This window comes from Hemitrygon akajei, chromosome 8 (genome assembly GCF_048418815.1).
Source record: "Hemitrygon akajei chromosome 8, sHemAka1.3, whole genome shotgun sequence".
NCBI lineage: Eukaryota > Metazoa > Chordata > Chondrichthyes > Myliobatiformes > Dasyatidae > Hemitrygon > Hemitrygon akajei.
This window is the reverse complement of record NC_133131.1, coordinates 66,835,313-66,851,351: the sequence shown is the minus strand read 5'-3', so window position 1 is coordinate 66,851,351 and position 16,039 is coordinate 66,835,313. Positions and strand designations below refer to the sequence as shown.

The window sequence follows — 16,039 nt, the reverse complement described above, 5'->3', positions numbered from 1 at the left end:
TCTGGATACGCCCAGCAGAGGAAACATCCTCTCCACATCCACCTTATTTAGTCCTTTCAACATTCAGTAGGTTTCAATGAGAACCCCACGCATTCTTCTAAATTCCGATGAGTGCAGACCCAAAGCTGCCAAACGCTTCTCATATATTAACCGCTTCATTCCTGAATAATTCTTGTGAAACTCCTCTGGACTCTCTACAATGACAGTACACCCTTTCTGAGATAAGGGGCCCAGATCTGTTGACAATACTCCAAGTGCAGCCTGATTAGTGTCTTATAAAGCTTCAGCATTGTCTCCTTGCTTTTATATTCTTTTCTCCTTAGAATAAATGCCAACTTTGTTTTTCCCTTCTTTATCACAAACTCAACCTGTGAATTAATCTTCTGGGAGATTAAGGACCTCATTTGAACTTCTGATGTTTGAATTTTCTCCCCATTTACATAATAGTCTGCATTATTGTTCTGTATGACAGATTTTGTCTTCTTTGGTTCAAAGATTTCTATAGGTGGTAACTGCAGCCACAAAATTAAATGGCGCTTACTTCAGGGGAGGGCAGCAATGGCAAATTTAGATAAAATACTGAAGAGCAGAGACATAAATTGTCTATGAAGATCTGTATAGTCAAGTCTATGGTATTTCCAGTTGTAATATATGGCTGTGAGAGCTGGACTGTTAGTAAGGCTGAATACAAAGGAGTCGACGCCTTTGAACTTGGATGCTGGAGGAAAATGTTAAGAGTTTGTTGGACAGCAAGAAGATCCAACAAGTCAATGCTTGAAGAAATACAGCTAGACTGCTCACTAGGAGGCTTGATTATGAGACAAAAGCTCAAATGTTTTGGCCACATCATGAGAAGACAAGATTCCATGGAGAAGACTCTTATGTTAGGTAAAACAGAAGGTAACAGAAGGAGAGGACAACAGAGGCTATGATGGATAGATAATATTACTTAGACAATGTGTATCACCTTGGGGGATCTTAGAGAGGCAGTTTCCAACAAGAAGGCTTGGTGTGCAGGACTCCATGAGGTCACAAAGAGTCGCATTCAACAACTGAACAACAAATTGTTCCTTTTACCGAAGTATATTATCATACATTTCCCAACACTGTATTCCATCTACCACTTTTTGCCCATTTATCCAATTTGTCTAAGTCCTGCTGCAATCGCATTGCTTCGTTATCACTACCTACCCCTCCACCTATCTTTGTATTATCCACAAATTTTGCCACAAAACCAAAAAGTAGCAGTCCCAATATTGACCTCTGAGGAAAACCACTAGTCACTGGCAGCCAACCAAAAAAGGCCCCTTTCATTCCCACTCATTGCCTCCTGCCTGCCAGCCATTCCTCTATCCATCCCAATATATTTCCTGTAACACCATAGGATTTTATCTTGTTAAGCAGCCTGATGTAATGCACCTTATCAAATGCCTTCTGTAAATATAAGTAAATGATATCCACTGCCTCTCCTTTGTCCACCCTGCTTCTTACTTTCATAAAGAATTCTAACAGATTTGTCAGGCAAGATTTCCCTTTACTTATTTTATCATTAGCCTCCAAGTGCCTCAAAACCACTGAGGTTAGGCTAACTGGTCTATAATTTCTTCCTTTCTTAACGAGTGGAGTGACATTTGCAATTTTACAGTTCTCCAGAACAATGCCAGCATCAAGTGATTCTTGAAAGACCATGACCAATGCATCTGTCATCTCTTCAGCAACCTCTTTCAGGATTCTGGGATGTAGTCCAGTTGACTTATCCGCCTTAAGACTTTTCAGTTTGCCTCTCACTTTTTCCTTTATAATAGCAATGGCACTCACTCCTGCTGCCTGACACAGATCTCTGACATACCACTAGTGTCTTCCACAGCTAAGACTGAAGCAAAGTCCTTATTAAATTCACCTGCCATTTCTTTGTCTCCCCATTACTAGCTCACCAGCATCATTTTCCAGTGGTCCAACATCAACTCTCACCTCCCTTTTTATATAAACTGAAAAAACTTACATTATCCAGCTTTATATTATTAGCTAGTTTGCTCTCATATTTCATCTTCCCCTCCCTATAGCTTTGTTATTTGACTTTTGTTGGATTTTAAAAGCTTCCCAATCATCAACTTCCCACTTACTTTTGCTGCCTGCCTTATATACCTACTCTACCCTGGAACATATCTTCAGAAGCTGCCCAAAAGTCCTGAGAGAAGGCCACTACCAGTGGTGCCATGACCAGGTGCTGAAGGCAGTGGCAGAAAGTATCTCCTTAGTCATTAACAACAGTATGAACCTCACCAACCCAAAAAGCCCATAGCCTTTGTCAAAGCTGGAGACTAACCACAGCCTCAACCCAGACACCAGCAGGCTTGCTCACCATGGTGTCTGACTGGTAACTGAAAGTCAATCTTGGCAAGCAATTAAAGTTCCCTGAATTCATCGCATCATCATCCCTGACTTGGTCATTCTGTCAGAAACCTTAAAGCAAGTGGTCATGGTAGAACTGGATTGAGGAGGCACTTGAGCATAAGAAAGCCTAGGATGTATCTCGGCATTGTATTAGTGATAACAAACCTGATTCTGATTCATCATTGTACCCTGCATGCTAATCTTCCCTTTAATTTGCCTCGTGATAGATATCAATATCTGATGGAACCCAGTGAGTGGTTGAAGGACTGCTTACTGTAAAGAGATGGGAATGGATTATAGGTAGGAGAGGATAAGGTTTTTGATGAACATAGAGTATTTGCAGACATTAAAGGGAGGTGAGCAGACTTAAGTATGGCAGGAGCCTTTAAAGCTGCAGCTCTTAGATCATGGATGTCCAAAAATAAATTTAATTACCTTTAGAGTTTTTCTACAATTTTGAGTTGCAATTTTGACACAGGCTTTCACAGCCTGTGTCAGCTGCCAGCTTTGATAACCTTTTAAATATGCTATAGCATAACAAGCAATTTTAACGTAGACTAGACTACCTCATTGTAAATTCATCAACTTTAAGTTACTTTAATGCCTCTGAAACAATTTCTAATTGCAAGATGGTTTCTAATCACCTCTTCTTGGGCTTCCAGCCAGGTACAGGTTTCAATTATAATTGACGATTCAATGACAAATTCTGCATCTTCATTAGGGATGATGCCTGGGCATGTCTAGTCCGGTGGTATTTATACCCCTGTAGTTCATCCCTCTTGATTGGTTTGTTCTCATCCAATCAGGCTTTGCTCTCCCACCTTGTTTACAATTGAATTCCAGTTCTTACTTAGAGCAAGACTTTCATCTTTGTTAAAATTCTCTTTTAGTTTTATTTCAATGGCTTCCTTCACCATGTGGTCCCAAAAGCCATTGGCACGGCACAATAGTTTTGTACCATTGACGTCAATCCTACGGCCGTTGCAGATGCAATGTTCTGCCACCACCGATTTCTCCAGGTAATCGAAACAGATTCACCTCCTGTGCTCCTTGATGCAGGTTTCCATTGTGCGTTCTGTCTGGCCAAAGTATGCTGCTTCACATTCACAGGGAATCCGTGAAGGCCAGCTATTCTGAGCCCTAGGTCATCTTTGACCCACATAAAATGTGATTTGAGCTTCCTTATGGGTTTGTGGATGGTATTAATGTGATATTTTTTCAGGATCCTGGCAATCCTTCCATTCTGCAGGATCATCTTGCGTAATTGTCTGATTTCCATATAACCATATAACAATTACAGCATGGAAACAGGCCATCTCGGCTCTTCTAGTCCATGCCAATGCTTACACTCACCTAGTCCCATTGGCCTGCACTCAGCCCATAACCCTCCATTCCTTTCCTGTCCATATACCTATCCAATTTTACTTTAAATGACAATACCGAACCTGGCTCTACCACTTCTACTGGAAGCTCATTCCACTCAGCTATCACTCTCTGAGTAAAGAAATTCCCCCTCATGTTACCCTTAAACTTTTGTCCCCTAACTCTCAAATCATGTCCTCTTGTTTGAATCTCCCCTACTCTCAATGGAAAAAGCCTATCCACGTCAACTCTATCTATTCCCCTCATAATTTTAAATACCTCTATCAAGTTCCCCCTCAATCTTCTACACTCCAAAGAATAAAGACCTAACTTGTTCAGCCTTTCCCTGTAACTTAGGTGCTGAAACCCAGGTAACATTCTAGTAAATCTTCTCTGTACTCTCTCTATTTTGTTGATATCTTTCCTATAATTCAGTGACCAGAACTGTACACAATACTCCAAATTCGGCCTTACCAATGCCTTGTACAATTTTAACATTACATCCCAACTCCTATACTCAATGCTCTGATTTATAAAGGCCAACATACCAAAAGCTTTCTTCACCACCTTATCCACATGAGATTCCACCTTCAGGGAACTATGCACCATTATTCCTAGATCACTCTGTTCTACTGCATTCTTCAATGCCCTACCATTTACCATATATGTCCTATTTGAATTATTCCTACCAAAATGTAGCACCTCACACTTATCAGCGTTAAACTCCATCTGCCATCGTTCAACCCACTCTTCTAACTGGCCTAAATCTCTCTGCAAGCTTTGAAAACCTACTTCATTATCCACAACACCACCTACCTGAATATCATCTGCATACTTACTAATCCAATTTACCACCCCATCATCCAGATCGTTAATGTATATGACAAACAACATTGGACCCAATACAAATCCCTGAGGCACACCACTAGTCACCAGCCTCCAACCAGACAAACAGTTATCCACCACTACTCTCTGGCATCTCCCATCTAGCCACTGTTGAATCCATTTTACTACTTCAATATTAATACCTAACGATTGAACCTTCCTGACTAACCTTCCATGCGGAACCTTGTGAAAGGCCTTACTGAAGTCCATATAGACAACATCCACTGCTTTACCCTCGTCAACTTTCCTCATAACCTCTTCAAAAAATTCAATAAGATTTGTCAAACATGACCTTCTATGCACAAATCCATGCTGACTATTCCTAATCAGACCCTGTCTGTCCAGATAATTATATATACCATCTCTAAGAATACTTTCCATTAATTTACCCCTCCACTGACGTCAAACTGATTTACCCACCACTGATGTCAAATTTCCTCAGGGCTGACAAGGCTACAAGGTGAAGGAAACAATTGAGCCCTTAAAATGGCCAATGGAAAAATCCAGGAAACCTAACAACAAAGAGGAACTCATCTCTACTGCCTGTCTTCCCTATATTTTCATGGTTTCTGGAAGGTTCGCCAGGATCCTGAAGAAATACCATCCACAAACTTATAAGGAAGCTCAAATCACAGTTTATGCAGGTCAAAGATGACCTGGGATACAGGTTGGCTGGCGTTTACAGGATTCTCTGTGAATGTGGAGTAGCGTATATTGGCCAGATGGGACTCATGGTGGAAACACGTATCAAGGAGCATAGGAGGTGTATCTGTTTAGGTTACCCAGAGAAATCAGCAGTAGCAGAACACTGAATTCGCAATAACCATCGAATTGACTTCAACACAAAACTACTGTGTCTTTTGGGACCGCCTGGTAAAGGAAGCCATTGAAATAAAACTAGAGGAAAAGAATTTTAACAAAGACAGAAGTCTTGTTCTAAGTAAGAAGTGGAATTCAATTGTAAACAAGGTGGGAGAATGGAAACCTGATTGGATAAGGACTAACCAATCAGGAGGGACGGACTATGGGAGTATAAATACAACCAGACTAGGCATGTCCAGGTATCAACCCTGATGAAACTGACGGAGTTTGTCACTGAAACGTTGTTTATGATCAATATCTGTACCCGCCTGGAAGCCACAGAAGAATTTATTTGTCATATACGCCTGGAAAATATCAGATCCTTTTTGAAGGTGTTTTCTTTTTATTAATACTGTCTTGTAATTTAAATTGAAATTTTCATCCAATGAAGTGCCTTGGTTCAAATACTATGTTAGAGGTAATATATAAAGTTGTCAGTGCTGCTATGCAGACTGGAGTTTTTTTTAACCTCATGTCTTTCTTTTAACAAAATCAAATAGAGTATGATTCCAGAATCAGAATTGTATAAAGGAAACTCAGAAGCTGCTTTTCTCTTTAGAAAGCCCTTACAACAGGTAAGTCATAATCAAAGTTGGAAATACAAAGACTTGAGGACAGACTACCACATATATTGTTTTGAGAAAAGATGCTTCCTATAAAATGATATTTGAGGGTTTAGTAGTTTAATTATTTTAGTCCAGACTTTAGATTCAAGCAGATTATTACCATATCTAGATTTGCTGGCAGTCTCTTCGAGTTATAAATTAGACAATTGACCAGATATATCAATACTTTTTTCTTTGGGAAGTGTTATTGAACTCTACATCTTTTCAACAGCATCTGAGTAGACTAAATACAGAATCCTGAGTACATGATGTTCATTTCTGATTACTTCGGCAGGTAAAGCATTTTACAGTTGTGGTTATATAATACAGACCATTCCACCTAAAAAACAAATTAATAATTCTATATTTAATGTTGAGTGCTTGACCACTCTAGACTAAGAAAATCCCTGGTGAGTTGAAATAATAGGAGGAATTCTTAATACTACTCTAATGAGGTATGTTGGGAGGATCATAGCATGTATGACAGACAACATAATTTATACAAATTCTACATCTGGGAAATGTGGAAAGAAATTTCAAAATTAGTTGAATTGAGTGGAAAGAAGCAAAGGGTAATGATTAACTGGTACTTCAGTGACAGAAGGCTATTTGCAATGTGGTTGCATACATTTTAGTGTTTGGTCCCCTATCATATTAACGATGATACAAAAACTAGCTGTAGCTGATAATGATTAAGAAAGCTATTGAATACAGAAAGATTTCAATGAACTACTCAGATAGCAGAAAGGTGACAAATAGAGTTCTATCTGAAGAAGTGTAATTAGCAAACAATGTATATGGAATGTACTGTCTGTTCAAATAGAACATACTAAAACCATAGCAGGAAGGTTTGCTGGTGTTGTAAATTATGACATTGCAAATATGACGATGTAACCACTAGTGAGATTTGGTTGCAGGAGGGGCAACCTTGGCAACTCAGAATTCTGGAGTTTCGTTATTTTAGACATGATAGAGCTGGGGGGGGGGATTAAAGGGGGAGAGGTGGCATTTCTAGTCAGGGAAATTGCCATGACACTGCTCAGTCTGGATAGACTGGAGAGCTGATCTGGTAACACGAGTGAATCTGCAGATGCCGGAAATAAATAAAAACACAAAATGCTAGCAGAACTCAGCAGGCCAGACAGCATCTATGGGAGGAGGTAGTGACAACGTTTTGGGCCGAAACCCTTCATCAGGAGTGAAGTAACATGGGATGGTCGAGGGGAGATAAGAAGTGGGGGGAGGGATGGAGTAGAGAGCTGGGAAGCGATAGGCTGAAGGGAAATGGGCTGGGGGAAGGTGGAGAATTATGGAAAATAAAAAAGAAAGAAAGATAGGGCTGGGGGAGATTATATTTTTTTTATTGAATTTTCAAATAGGTTACAGAAGGAAAAAAAATTATCAACCCTTGCCCCCCTCCCCTTAACCCCTCACCCCTAACATATCCCTGTAGAAAGAGAAAAAAAAAGAGAAGAAAAAAGAAAGAAAGAAAGAATGCCTGGATATCGGAAGATCCCCACATGCTCCATGGAGTTCATAATAGCTTTAGTATATATATTTATTTCTTTCCCCAGATAACCAATAATTTTATCTTCGGAGCACCTATATATTTAATCCTCTCTTTTGTAAATAAGGGTGCCAAATTTTCAGAAATATTTCATATTTATCTCTTAAATTATAAGTAATTTTTTCAAGTGGAATGCAGCTGAAAATTTCATTCTTCCAATGATCTATACTTAAGTATGAATCCGATTTCCAAGTAACTGCAATAGCCTTTTTGGCTACTGCCAATGCAATTTTTATGAATTCTTTCTGATATTTATTCAGTTTGGATTTTGGTTTTATCCCTTCAATATCACCTAGTAAAAATAATGTTGGATTATGTGTAAGTTGTGTTCCAATAATTTGTTCCAATATAACTCTTAAATTTGTCCAAAAAGGTTGAATTTTAAAACAAGACCAAATAGAGTGTAAAAAAGTACCAATTTCTTGATTACATCGGAAACATTGATCAGATAAATTTGGGTTTAATTTATTTATTTGGGGAGATTATAGTGAGGGGGGAAAAGAGAGAGAAAGAGAACCAGACTAAAATTATAGTTAGGGATGGGGTAAGGGGGGGCAGGGGTATCAACAGAGGTCTATCAGTTGAATGTTCATGCCAGTAGGTAGGAGGCTACCGAGGCTACTGAGGCGGGAGATAAGGTATTGCTCCATCAACCTGCGTGTGGCCTCATCTTGATGGTAGAGGAGGCCATGGACAGACATATCGGAGTGGGAGTAGTCTGTGGAATTGAAGTGTGTGGCCACAGGGAGATCCTGCCACTGCTGGAGGACTGAGCGCCGGTTTTCGGCGAAACGGTCTCCCAGTCTGCGGCGGGTCTCCCCAGTGTATAAATGGCCACATCGGGAGCACCGGATACAGTATATCACCCCAGTTGACTCGCAGATGAAGTGGTGCCTCACCTGAAAGGACTGTCTGGGGCCTAGGATGGTGATGAGGGAAGAAGTGTGGGGGCAGGTGTAGCACTTCTTCCATTTGCAGGAATAAGTGCCTGGAGGGAGGTCAGTGGGGAGGGATGGGGGGGATGAATGGACAAAGGAGTCGCATAGGGAGCATTCCTTGCGGAAAGCTGAGAATGAGGGGGAGGGGAAGATGTGTCTAGAGGTGGGATCCCATAGGAGGTGGCGCAAGTTACGGAGGATTATACGTTGGATCTGTAGGCTGGTACGGTGATAGGTGAGGACCAGGGGGACTCTATCCCTGGTGGGCTGACGGGGAGATGGGGTGAGGGCAGAGGTGCGTGAAATACGGGAGATGCGATGGAGGGCAGAGTTGATAGTGGACGAAGGGAAGCCCCTTTCTTTAAAAAAGGAAGACATCTCCTTTGTCCTAGAATGAAAGGCCTCATCCTGAGAGCAGATGCGGCAGAGGCGGAGGAATTGAGAGAAAGGGATAGCATTTGGTGATGCTTTAGGTGTAGAACTGGGAAATAAGAAAGGTATGACCACGTTAATGGCATTATATTAGAGACCACCAACAATCTGCGGGATTTAGGGGACAAATTTGTAGAGAGATTGCAGACCGTTGCAAGAAACGTAAGGTTGTGATTGTAGGTGATTTTAACTTCACATATTGACTAGGATTCCCATTCATTTAAAGGGCTGGATGCAAAAAAAGTTTGTCAAATATGTACAGGAAAGTTTCCTAAATCAGTACCTAGAAGTCCCAACTATGAGAATTCAAAAAGAAAAAAATTATTAAATTTGGAATAAATGGATTGAATTTATAACCCCAAAGCGAGCAGACTTTAGATGACTCTCCTAATGGTTCATATTACTTTCCTCATCAACATAGTAATAGTGTTAATGTAAGCTCCCTTGGTTCGAATGTTCACTGTTCTATTTCTGGAAAATGTGGAATTAACACAAGTAAAGAAAAAGATTTGGGGAAAAAATATGATAAAATGAAGTAAATAAGTACACAGGGATTGGATAAGTATGTTTGTGGGTAGGAGCAAATATGAACGGTTAAGATACAAACACCTACGATGGAAGTTACATTGGGTTACACACAATATTTTGGACCAGAAAGAAATGGACCAGAAGAGATACATGGAAATTATTATTCAACCACTATTATTACTATTTTTAACTATTATTATTATTTAGTTTAATAGAGTGGAATTACAACTCTACATAAATAGCTATTTAAGTGCCTAATTTTTTTATATCATCTCTGTGTGTACTTGTGAATGTATAAATATATATAGATTTGTACGTATATAAAAATGGAAAGTTTTATTTTCTTAAATATTTGGGTAATACTTTCAAATACCTTATCCAAATAAAAATAAAATTAAAAAAAAGAATTCCCAACTAGAGTGAGTATGATACTAGATATCCTATTAGGGAATGAGTTAGGGCAGGTGACAAAATGTGTATAGGGGAACACTTTGCATCTAGTGATCATAATATCACTATGGCTCACATGAGAGGGCACAGTTTTAAGGTGCTTGGAAGTAGGTACAGAGGAGATGTCAGGGGTAAGTTTTTTACGCAGAGAGTGGTGAGTGTGTGGAATGGGCTGCTGGTGGCTGTGGTGGAGGTGGACGCAGTAGGATCTTTTAAGAGACTCCTGGATAGGTACATGCAGCTTAGAAAAATAGCCTATGGGTAACGCTAGGTAATTTCTAAAGTAAATACATGTTCTGCACAGCATTGTGGGCTGAAGGGCCTGTATTGTGCTGTAGGTTTTCTATGCCCTATGTTCTGTGTTCTTTAGTTTCAAGATAATTATGGAAAAGGATAGGTCTGGTCCTCAGGTTGAGATTCTAAATTGAAGAAAGGACGATTTTGATGGTATCAGAAAGGACCAGGCAAATCTGGATTGGGACAGGTTGCTTTCTATAAAAGGTGTACTTTGTAAGTGGAGACCTTCAAAAATGAAATTTTAAGAGTACATAGTTTGTATGTTCCTGTTAGAAAAAAAAAGTCAATGCTAGCAGGTTTAGGGAACCTTGGTTTCCAAGAATTATTGAAGCCCTGGTTAAGAAATGAAAGGAGGTGCATAGCAGGTACAGGCAGGCAGCAACAAACAAAGTACTTGAGGAGTATAGGAAATGCAAAATAACATTTAAGAAGGAAACCAGGAAAGCTGATGACATGAGATTTCTTTGGCAGGCAAGATGAAAAAGAATCCTAACAGCTTCTACAGGTATATTAAGAGCAACAGGATAGTAAAAGACAAAATCGGTCCTCTGGAAGATTAGAGTGGTAATCTATGCTCAGAGCCGAAAGAGACAGGAGAGACCTCAAGTGGATTTTTTGTATCTGAATTTATTTGGGAGATGGACACAGAATCTATAGATCTGAAGCAGTGCAGCTGTGAGGTCATGGACCCTATACAGTTTACAGAGGATGAAGTGTTTGCTGTCTTGAGGCAAATTAGGGTAGATAAATTCCTAGGTCCTCGCAATGTGTTCATTCGGACCTGTGATAGACTGTGCAGACATTGCAAATGCCCTAGCAGAGATATTTGAAACATCCTTAGACACAAGTGAGGTGCTGGAGTTTTGGAGGAGAGCTTATGTTTAAGAAAGGCTTTAAGAATAAGACAGGAAATTATAGGCCATTGAGCCTGACATGAGTAGTGGAAAGGTTATTGGAGGGTATTCTAAGGGACCTGTTATATAAGTATTTAGATAGACAGGGACTGATTAAGGATAGTCAACATGGCTTTGTACATGTTAAAGTCATGTCTAACCAATCTTATAGATTTTTTTGAAGAAGTTACTAGGAATGTTGATGAAGGCAAGGCAGTGGATATTGTTATGTAGACGTTAGCAAGGCCTTTGACAAGGACCTGCATGGGAGATTGGTCAGGAAGGTTCAATCGCTTGGCATTCAAAATGCGGCAGTAAGTTGGATTAGACATTGGCTTCATGGAAAAATCCAGGGAGTGGTTGTTGATGATTGCTTCTCGACAGGAGACCCATGCCTAGTGGTATGCTACAGGATTCATGCTGGGTCTGTTGTTGTCATCCATGTCAATGACCTGGATGATATTGTGGTAAACTGGATCAGCAAATTTCAAGTGAAGTCAAGTCACTTTTATTGTCATTTCAACCATAACTGCTGGTACAGTGCATAGTAAAAATGAGACAATGTTTTTCAGGACCATGGTGTTACATGACACAGTCCAAAAAACTAGACTGAACTACGTAATAAAAAAAAACAACACAGAAAAGCTACACTAGACTACAGTCCTACACAGGACTGCATAAAGTGCACAAAAAAAGTGCAGGCATTTACAATAAATAATAAATGGGACAGTAGGGCAAGGTGTCAGTCCAGGCTTCGGGTATTGAGGAGTCTGATAGCTTGGGGGAAGAAACTGTTACATAGTCTGGTCGTGAGAGTCCGAATGCTGCGAAGCCTTTTCCCAGACGGCAGGAGGGAGAAGAGATTGTATGAGGGGTGCATGGGGTGCTTCATAATGCTGTTTCCTTTGCGGATGCAGTATATAGTGTAAATGTCCATGGTGGCTGGAAGAAAGACCCCGATGATCTTCTCAGCTGACCTCACTATCCGCTGCAAGGTCTTGCATTCCGAGATGGTGCAATTCCCGAACCAGGCAGTGATGCAGCTGCTCAGGATGCTCTCAATACAACCCCTGTAGAATGTGATGAGGATGGGGGGTGGGAGATGGACTTTCCTCAGCCTTCGCAAAAAGTAGAGACACTGCTGGGCTTTCTTTGCTATGGAGCTGGCGTTGAGGGACCAGGTGAGATTCTCTGTCAGGTGAACACCAAGAAATTTGGTGATCTTTACGATCTCTACCGAGGAGCCGTCGATGTTCAGCGGGGAGTAGTTGCTCCGTGCCCTCCTGAAGTCAACAACCATCTCTTTTGTTTTGTTCACGTTAAGAGACAGGTTGTTGGATCTGCACCAGTCCGTTAGCGGCTGCACCTCCTTTCTGTAAGCTGACTCATCGTTCTTGCTGATGAGACCCACCACGGTTGTGTCATCGGCGAACTTGATGATATGATTCGAGCTGTGTGTTGCAGCACAGTCGTGGGTCAGCAGACTGAACAGCAGTGGACTGAGCACGCAGCCCTGGGGAGCCCCCGAGCTCAGTGTGATGGTGTTGGAGATGCTGCTCCCGATCCAGACTGACTGAGGTCTCCCAGTCAGGAAGTCTAGGATCCAGTTGCAGAGGGAGGTGTTCAGGCCCAGTAGGCTCAGCTTTCCAATCAGTTTCTGAGGGATGATTGTGTTGAACGCTGAACTGAAGTCTATGAACAGCATCCGAATGTATGTGTCTTTTTTGTCCAGGTGGGTTAGGGCCAGGTGGAGGGTGGTGGCAATGGTGTCATCTGTTGAGTGGTTGGGATGGTACGCAAACTGCAGGGGGTCCAGTGAGGGGGGCAGCAGGGTCCTGATATGCCTCATCATGAGCCTCTCGAAACACTTCATGATGATGGATGTAAGTGCAATGGGACAGTAATCATTTAGGCAGGACACTGAAGACTTCTTCGGCATGGGGACAATGGTGGCGGCCTTGAAGCATGTTGGAATGGTGGCGCTGCTCAGGGAGATGTTGAAGATGTCAGTGAGAACATGTGCTAGCTGGTCTGCACATCCTCTGAGCACCCTACCAGGGATGTTGTCTGGTCCAGCAGCCTTCCGTGGGTTGACCCTGCACAGGGTTCTTCTCACATCAGCCGCAGTGAGACACAGCACCTGGTCATTTGTAGGAGGGGTAGACTTCCTCGCCGCCACGTCATTTTCCGCCTCAAACCAGGCATAGAAGTTCATCAGCGCATCTGGGAGGGAAGCATCACCTACACAGTCAGGTGGTGTTGTCCTGTAATTGGTGTTGTCCTGGATTTCCTTCCACATGTGCCGCGTGTCGCCGTTGTCTTGGAAGTGGCTGTGGATTAGCTGGGCGTGTGCACGCTTTGCCCCTCTGATGGCTCGGGACAGTTTGGCCCTCGCTGTTGTTAGAGCTGCCTTGTCGCCTGCTCTGAAGGCAGAGTCGCGGGACCTCAGCAGCACACGCACCTCTGTAGTCATCCATGGCTTTTGGTTGGCACGTATAGTGACGGTCTTGGACAGAGTAACATCATCAATGCACTTGCTGATGTAGCTGGTCACTGATGCTGTGTTTTTTGTGTGATTTGTGGATGTTTCCAAGATTGAGGGTGTAGTGGGTGACGAGGAAGACTATCAAGGCTTCCAGTGGGATCTGTACCAGCCTGGAAAAATGGACTGAGAAAGGGAAGATGCAATATAATGCAGACAAGTGTGAATTTGGAAGGTCTTACACAGTGAGCAGTACAGTAATGAGGAGACAGTAGAACAGAGGGATCTGGGAATATAGGTTCATAATTCCTTGAAAGTGGCATCACAGGTAGATAGGGTCATAAAGAGAGCTTTTGGCACATTGGCCTTGATAAATCAACGTTTTGAGTACAGGAGTTGGGATGTTATATTGAAATTGTGTAAGACATTGGTCATTTGTGAGGCTGAATTTGGAGTATTTTGTCCCATTTTGTTCACCTACTAACAGGAAAGATGTAAATAAGATTTAAGGAGTGCAGAGAAAATTTACAAGGATGTTGCTCCGACCTGAGGACCAGAGTTATTAGAAAGGTTGAATAGGTTGGGACTTTATTCACTAGTACATAGAACACTGAGGGGTGATTGGATAGTGGTGTACAAATTTATAAGGGGTGTAGACAGGATAAATACAAACAGGCTTTTTCCACTGAGACTGGGTTAGACTACAATTAGAGGTCATGGGTTAAGGGTGAAAAGTGAAATGTTTGAGGAGGAACCTCTTCACTCCGAAGGTGGTGAGAGTTAAACAAGTTCCCAGCACAAGTAGTGGATGCAGGGTCAATTTCAACATTGAAGAAACATTTGCAAGGATGGGAGGGGTATGCAGGTCTATGGTCCATGTGCAGGTCAATGGGAATAGGAAGGTGGATGGTTTGGCACAGACTGGATGGGCTGAAGGGTCTGCTTTTGTGCTGTAATGATCTATGGCTCTAAGATGCTTGGCTATTATAAGCACAAGGTTAACAAAATGGTGGATAACTATTTAAACTGGAGTTAAAGTAGGCCTTCAGAATATAGGAGACTGAAGTGATTTAATTGAGGTTTATAAAAATATGAGTAGTTTCAATTGAGTGGTTGGGAAAGACCTTTTAGCTCAGGAGAGAAACTAATACTTAGAAAAGCATAGAAGTAAGATGACTGTAAGAAAAATTAAAAGGAATTGAGAAAAATTATTTTCACCAAAGTATATTAATGGACTAGAACCCACTGTATAAAGGTAACAGAGACAGACATACTTATTCCAATTAATGCTTCGATGAACACTTGATGTGATATCACTTACTAACTTTAATAAGTAGCATTACAGTCTGTTACTATAAGTTGTTTTTCAAATTAAATGTATTTTTATAAGTATTTTGATCAGTTTTTCCCCATTTGTATTTTTTTTCCAGTTGAGCAGCCCAGCAAAGCTCAAAACATATGGCAATAAGATCAAAATGGCTGCTGTTAAGAAAATGCGACAAGCAGGATGGGAATCTGTTACTGAGTCAAGCAGAAAAAAAAGAATGAGAACAGCAGAGAAAAACTATTGAATTAATTTAGATTTTAGTTTCTTTTCTTTTTTTTATAATTTCTTTGGACTTCCTAGAAAATATCTTGTTTTTTTGTATATTCAAATATAATTTTAATAATATGTTTTCAAATCCTTTAAAATATTTAAAAAGTGGGATATTTTAATTTTACATGTAGTTGAGTTTAAATCTTCGTAAAGGTGATTATTTACTGAGTTTCTCAGTATCATATGCTCCTAGGAGAAATTACAGCAATTCTCTACAATTCAGCATTACATAGTTCAAGACAATTTAAAAATTCTTTATCTTCATTGTTTAACTTTTTTAAAAAATAATGGGTAAGTCCTTAAATGTGTTTAGAAGCCAATATCATAGAACAGAACTATTATTTTGATTCAAGGTCTTCAACTGAAGTTTGGGTCATGCTGCTGGAGATGATGAGGGATGAATAGGCACATCAATTTCCTTTCTTGGTAACCAGAGGACATTTTCCAACTTTTAAACTTACTTTCACGTCAGGCAAGGGATGCCTTGTTGTCAAGAGTAGTATTAAGATCAATAAAATGGCCCAAATATTAGTAAATTTATCACTAAATGTTAAGTTGCACAGCAAGTTCACTTTTGTAAAACATTTAAGTGCATGGAAGTGAGTCTAGCTATCTGCAATGTTTCATTCTCTTTGCAAGCTTTCTTCATTGTAACAGTTGAAGCTGCCAGCAGAATTATGCAGATCTGGAATATACGATACCACTTCCTTGCTGATAGAAGTTCAGTCTTGCTAAAGGTGTGTTGAAT

The 16,039-nt window shown here is 40.7% G+C and overlaps 1 protein-coding gene across 1 annotated transcript in view; it reads left to right on the top strand.

The window, feature by feature from the left end:
• The window catches only part of sycp1 (synaptonemal complex protein 1), a 275,829-nt gene extending 260,564 nt beyond the window's left edge, over positions 1-15,265 (top strand). The window contains exons 32-33 of the mRNA XM_073055277.1: positions 6,003-6,077; positions 15,125-15,265. Of these exons, the coding sequence (XP_072911378.1) occupies positions 6,003-6,077; positions 15,125-15,265 (216 nt within the window). The remainder of the gene's footprint in view (positions 1-6,002; positions 6,078-15,124) is intronic.
• Positions 15,266-16,039: the final 774 nt, after the last annotated feature.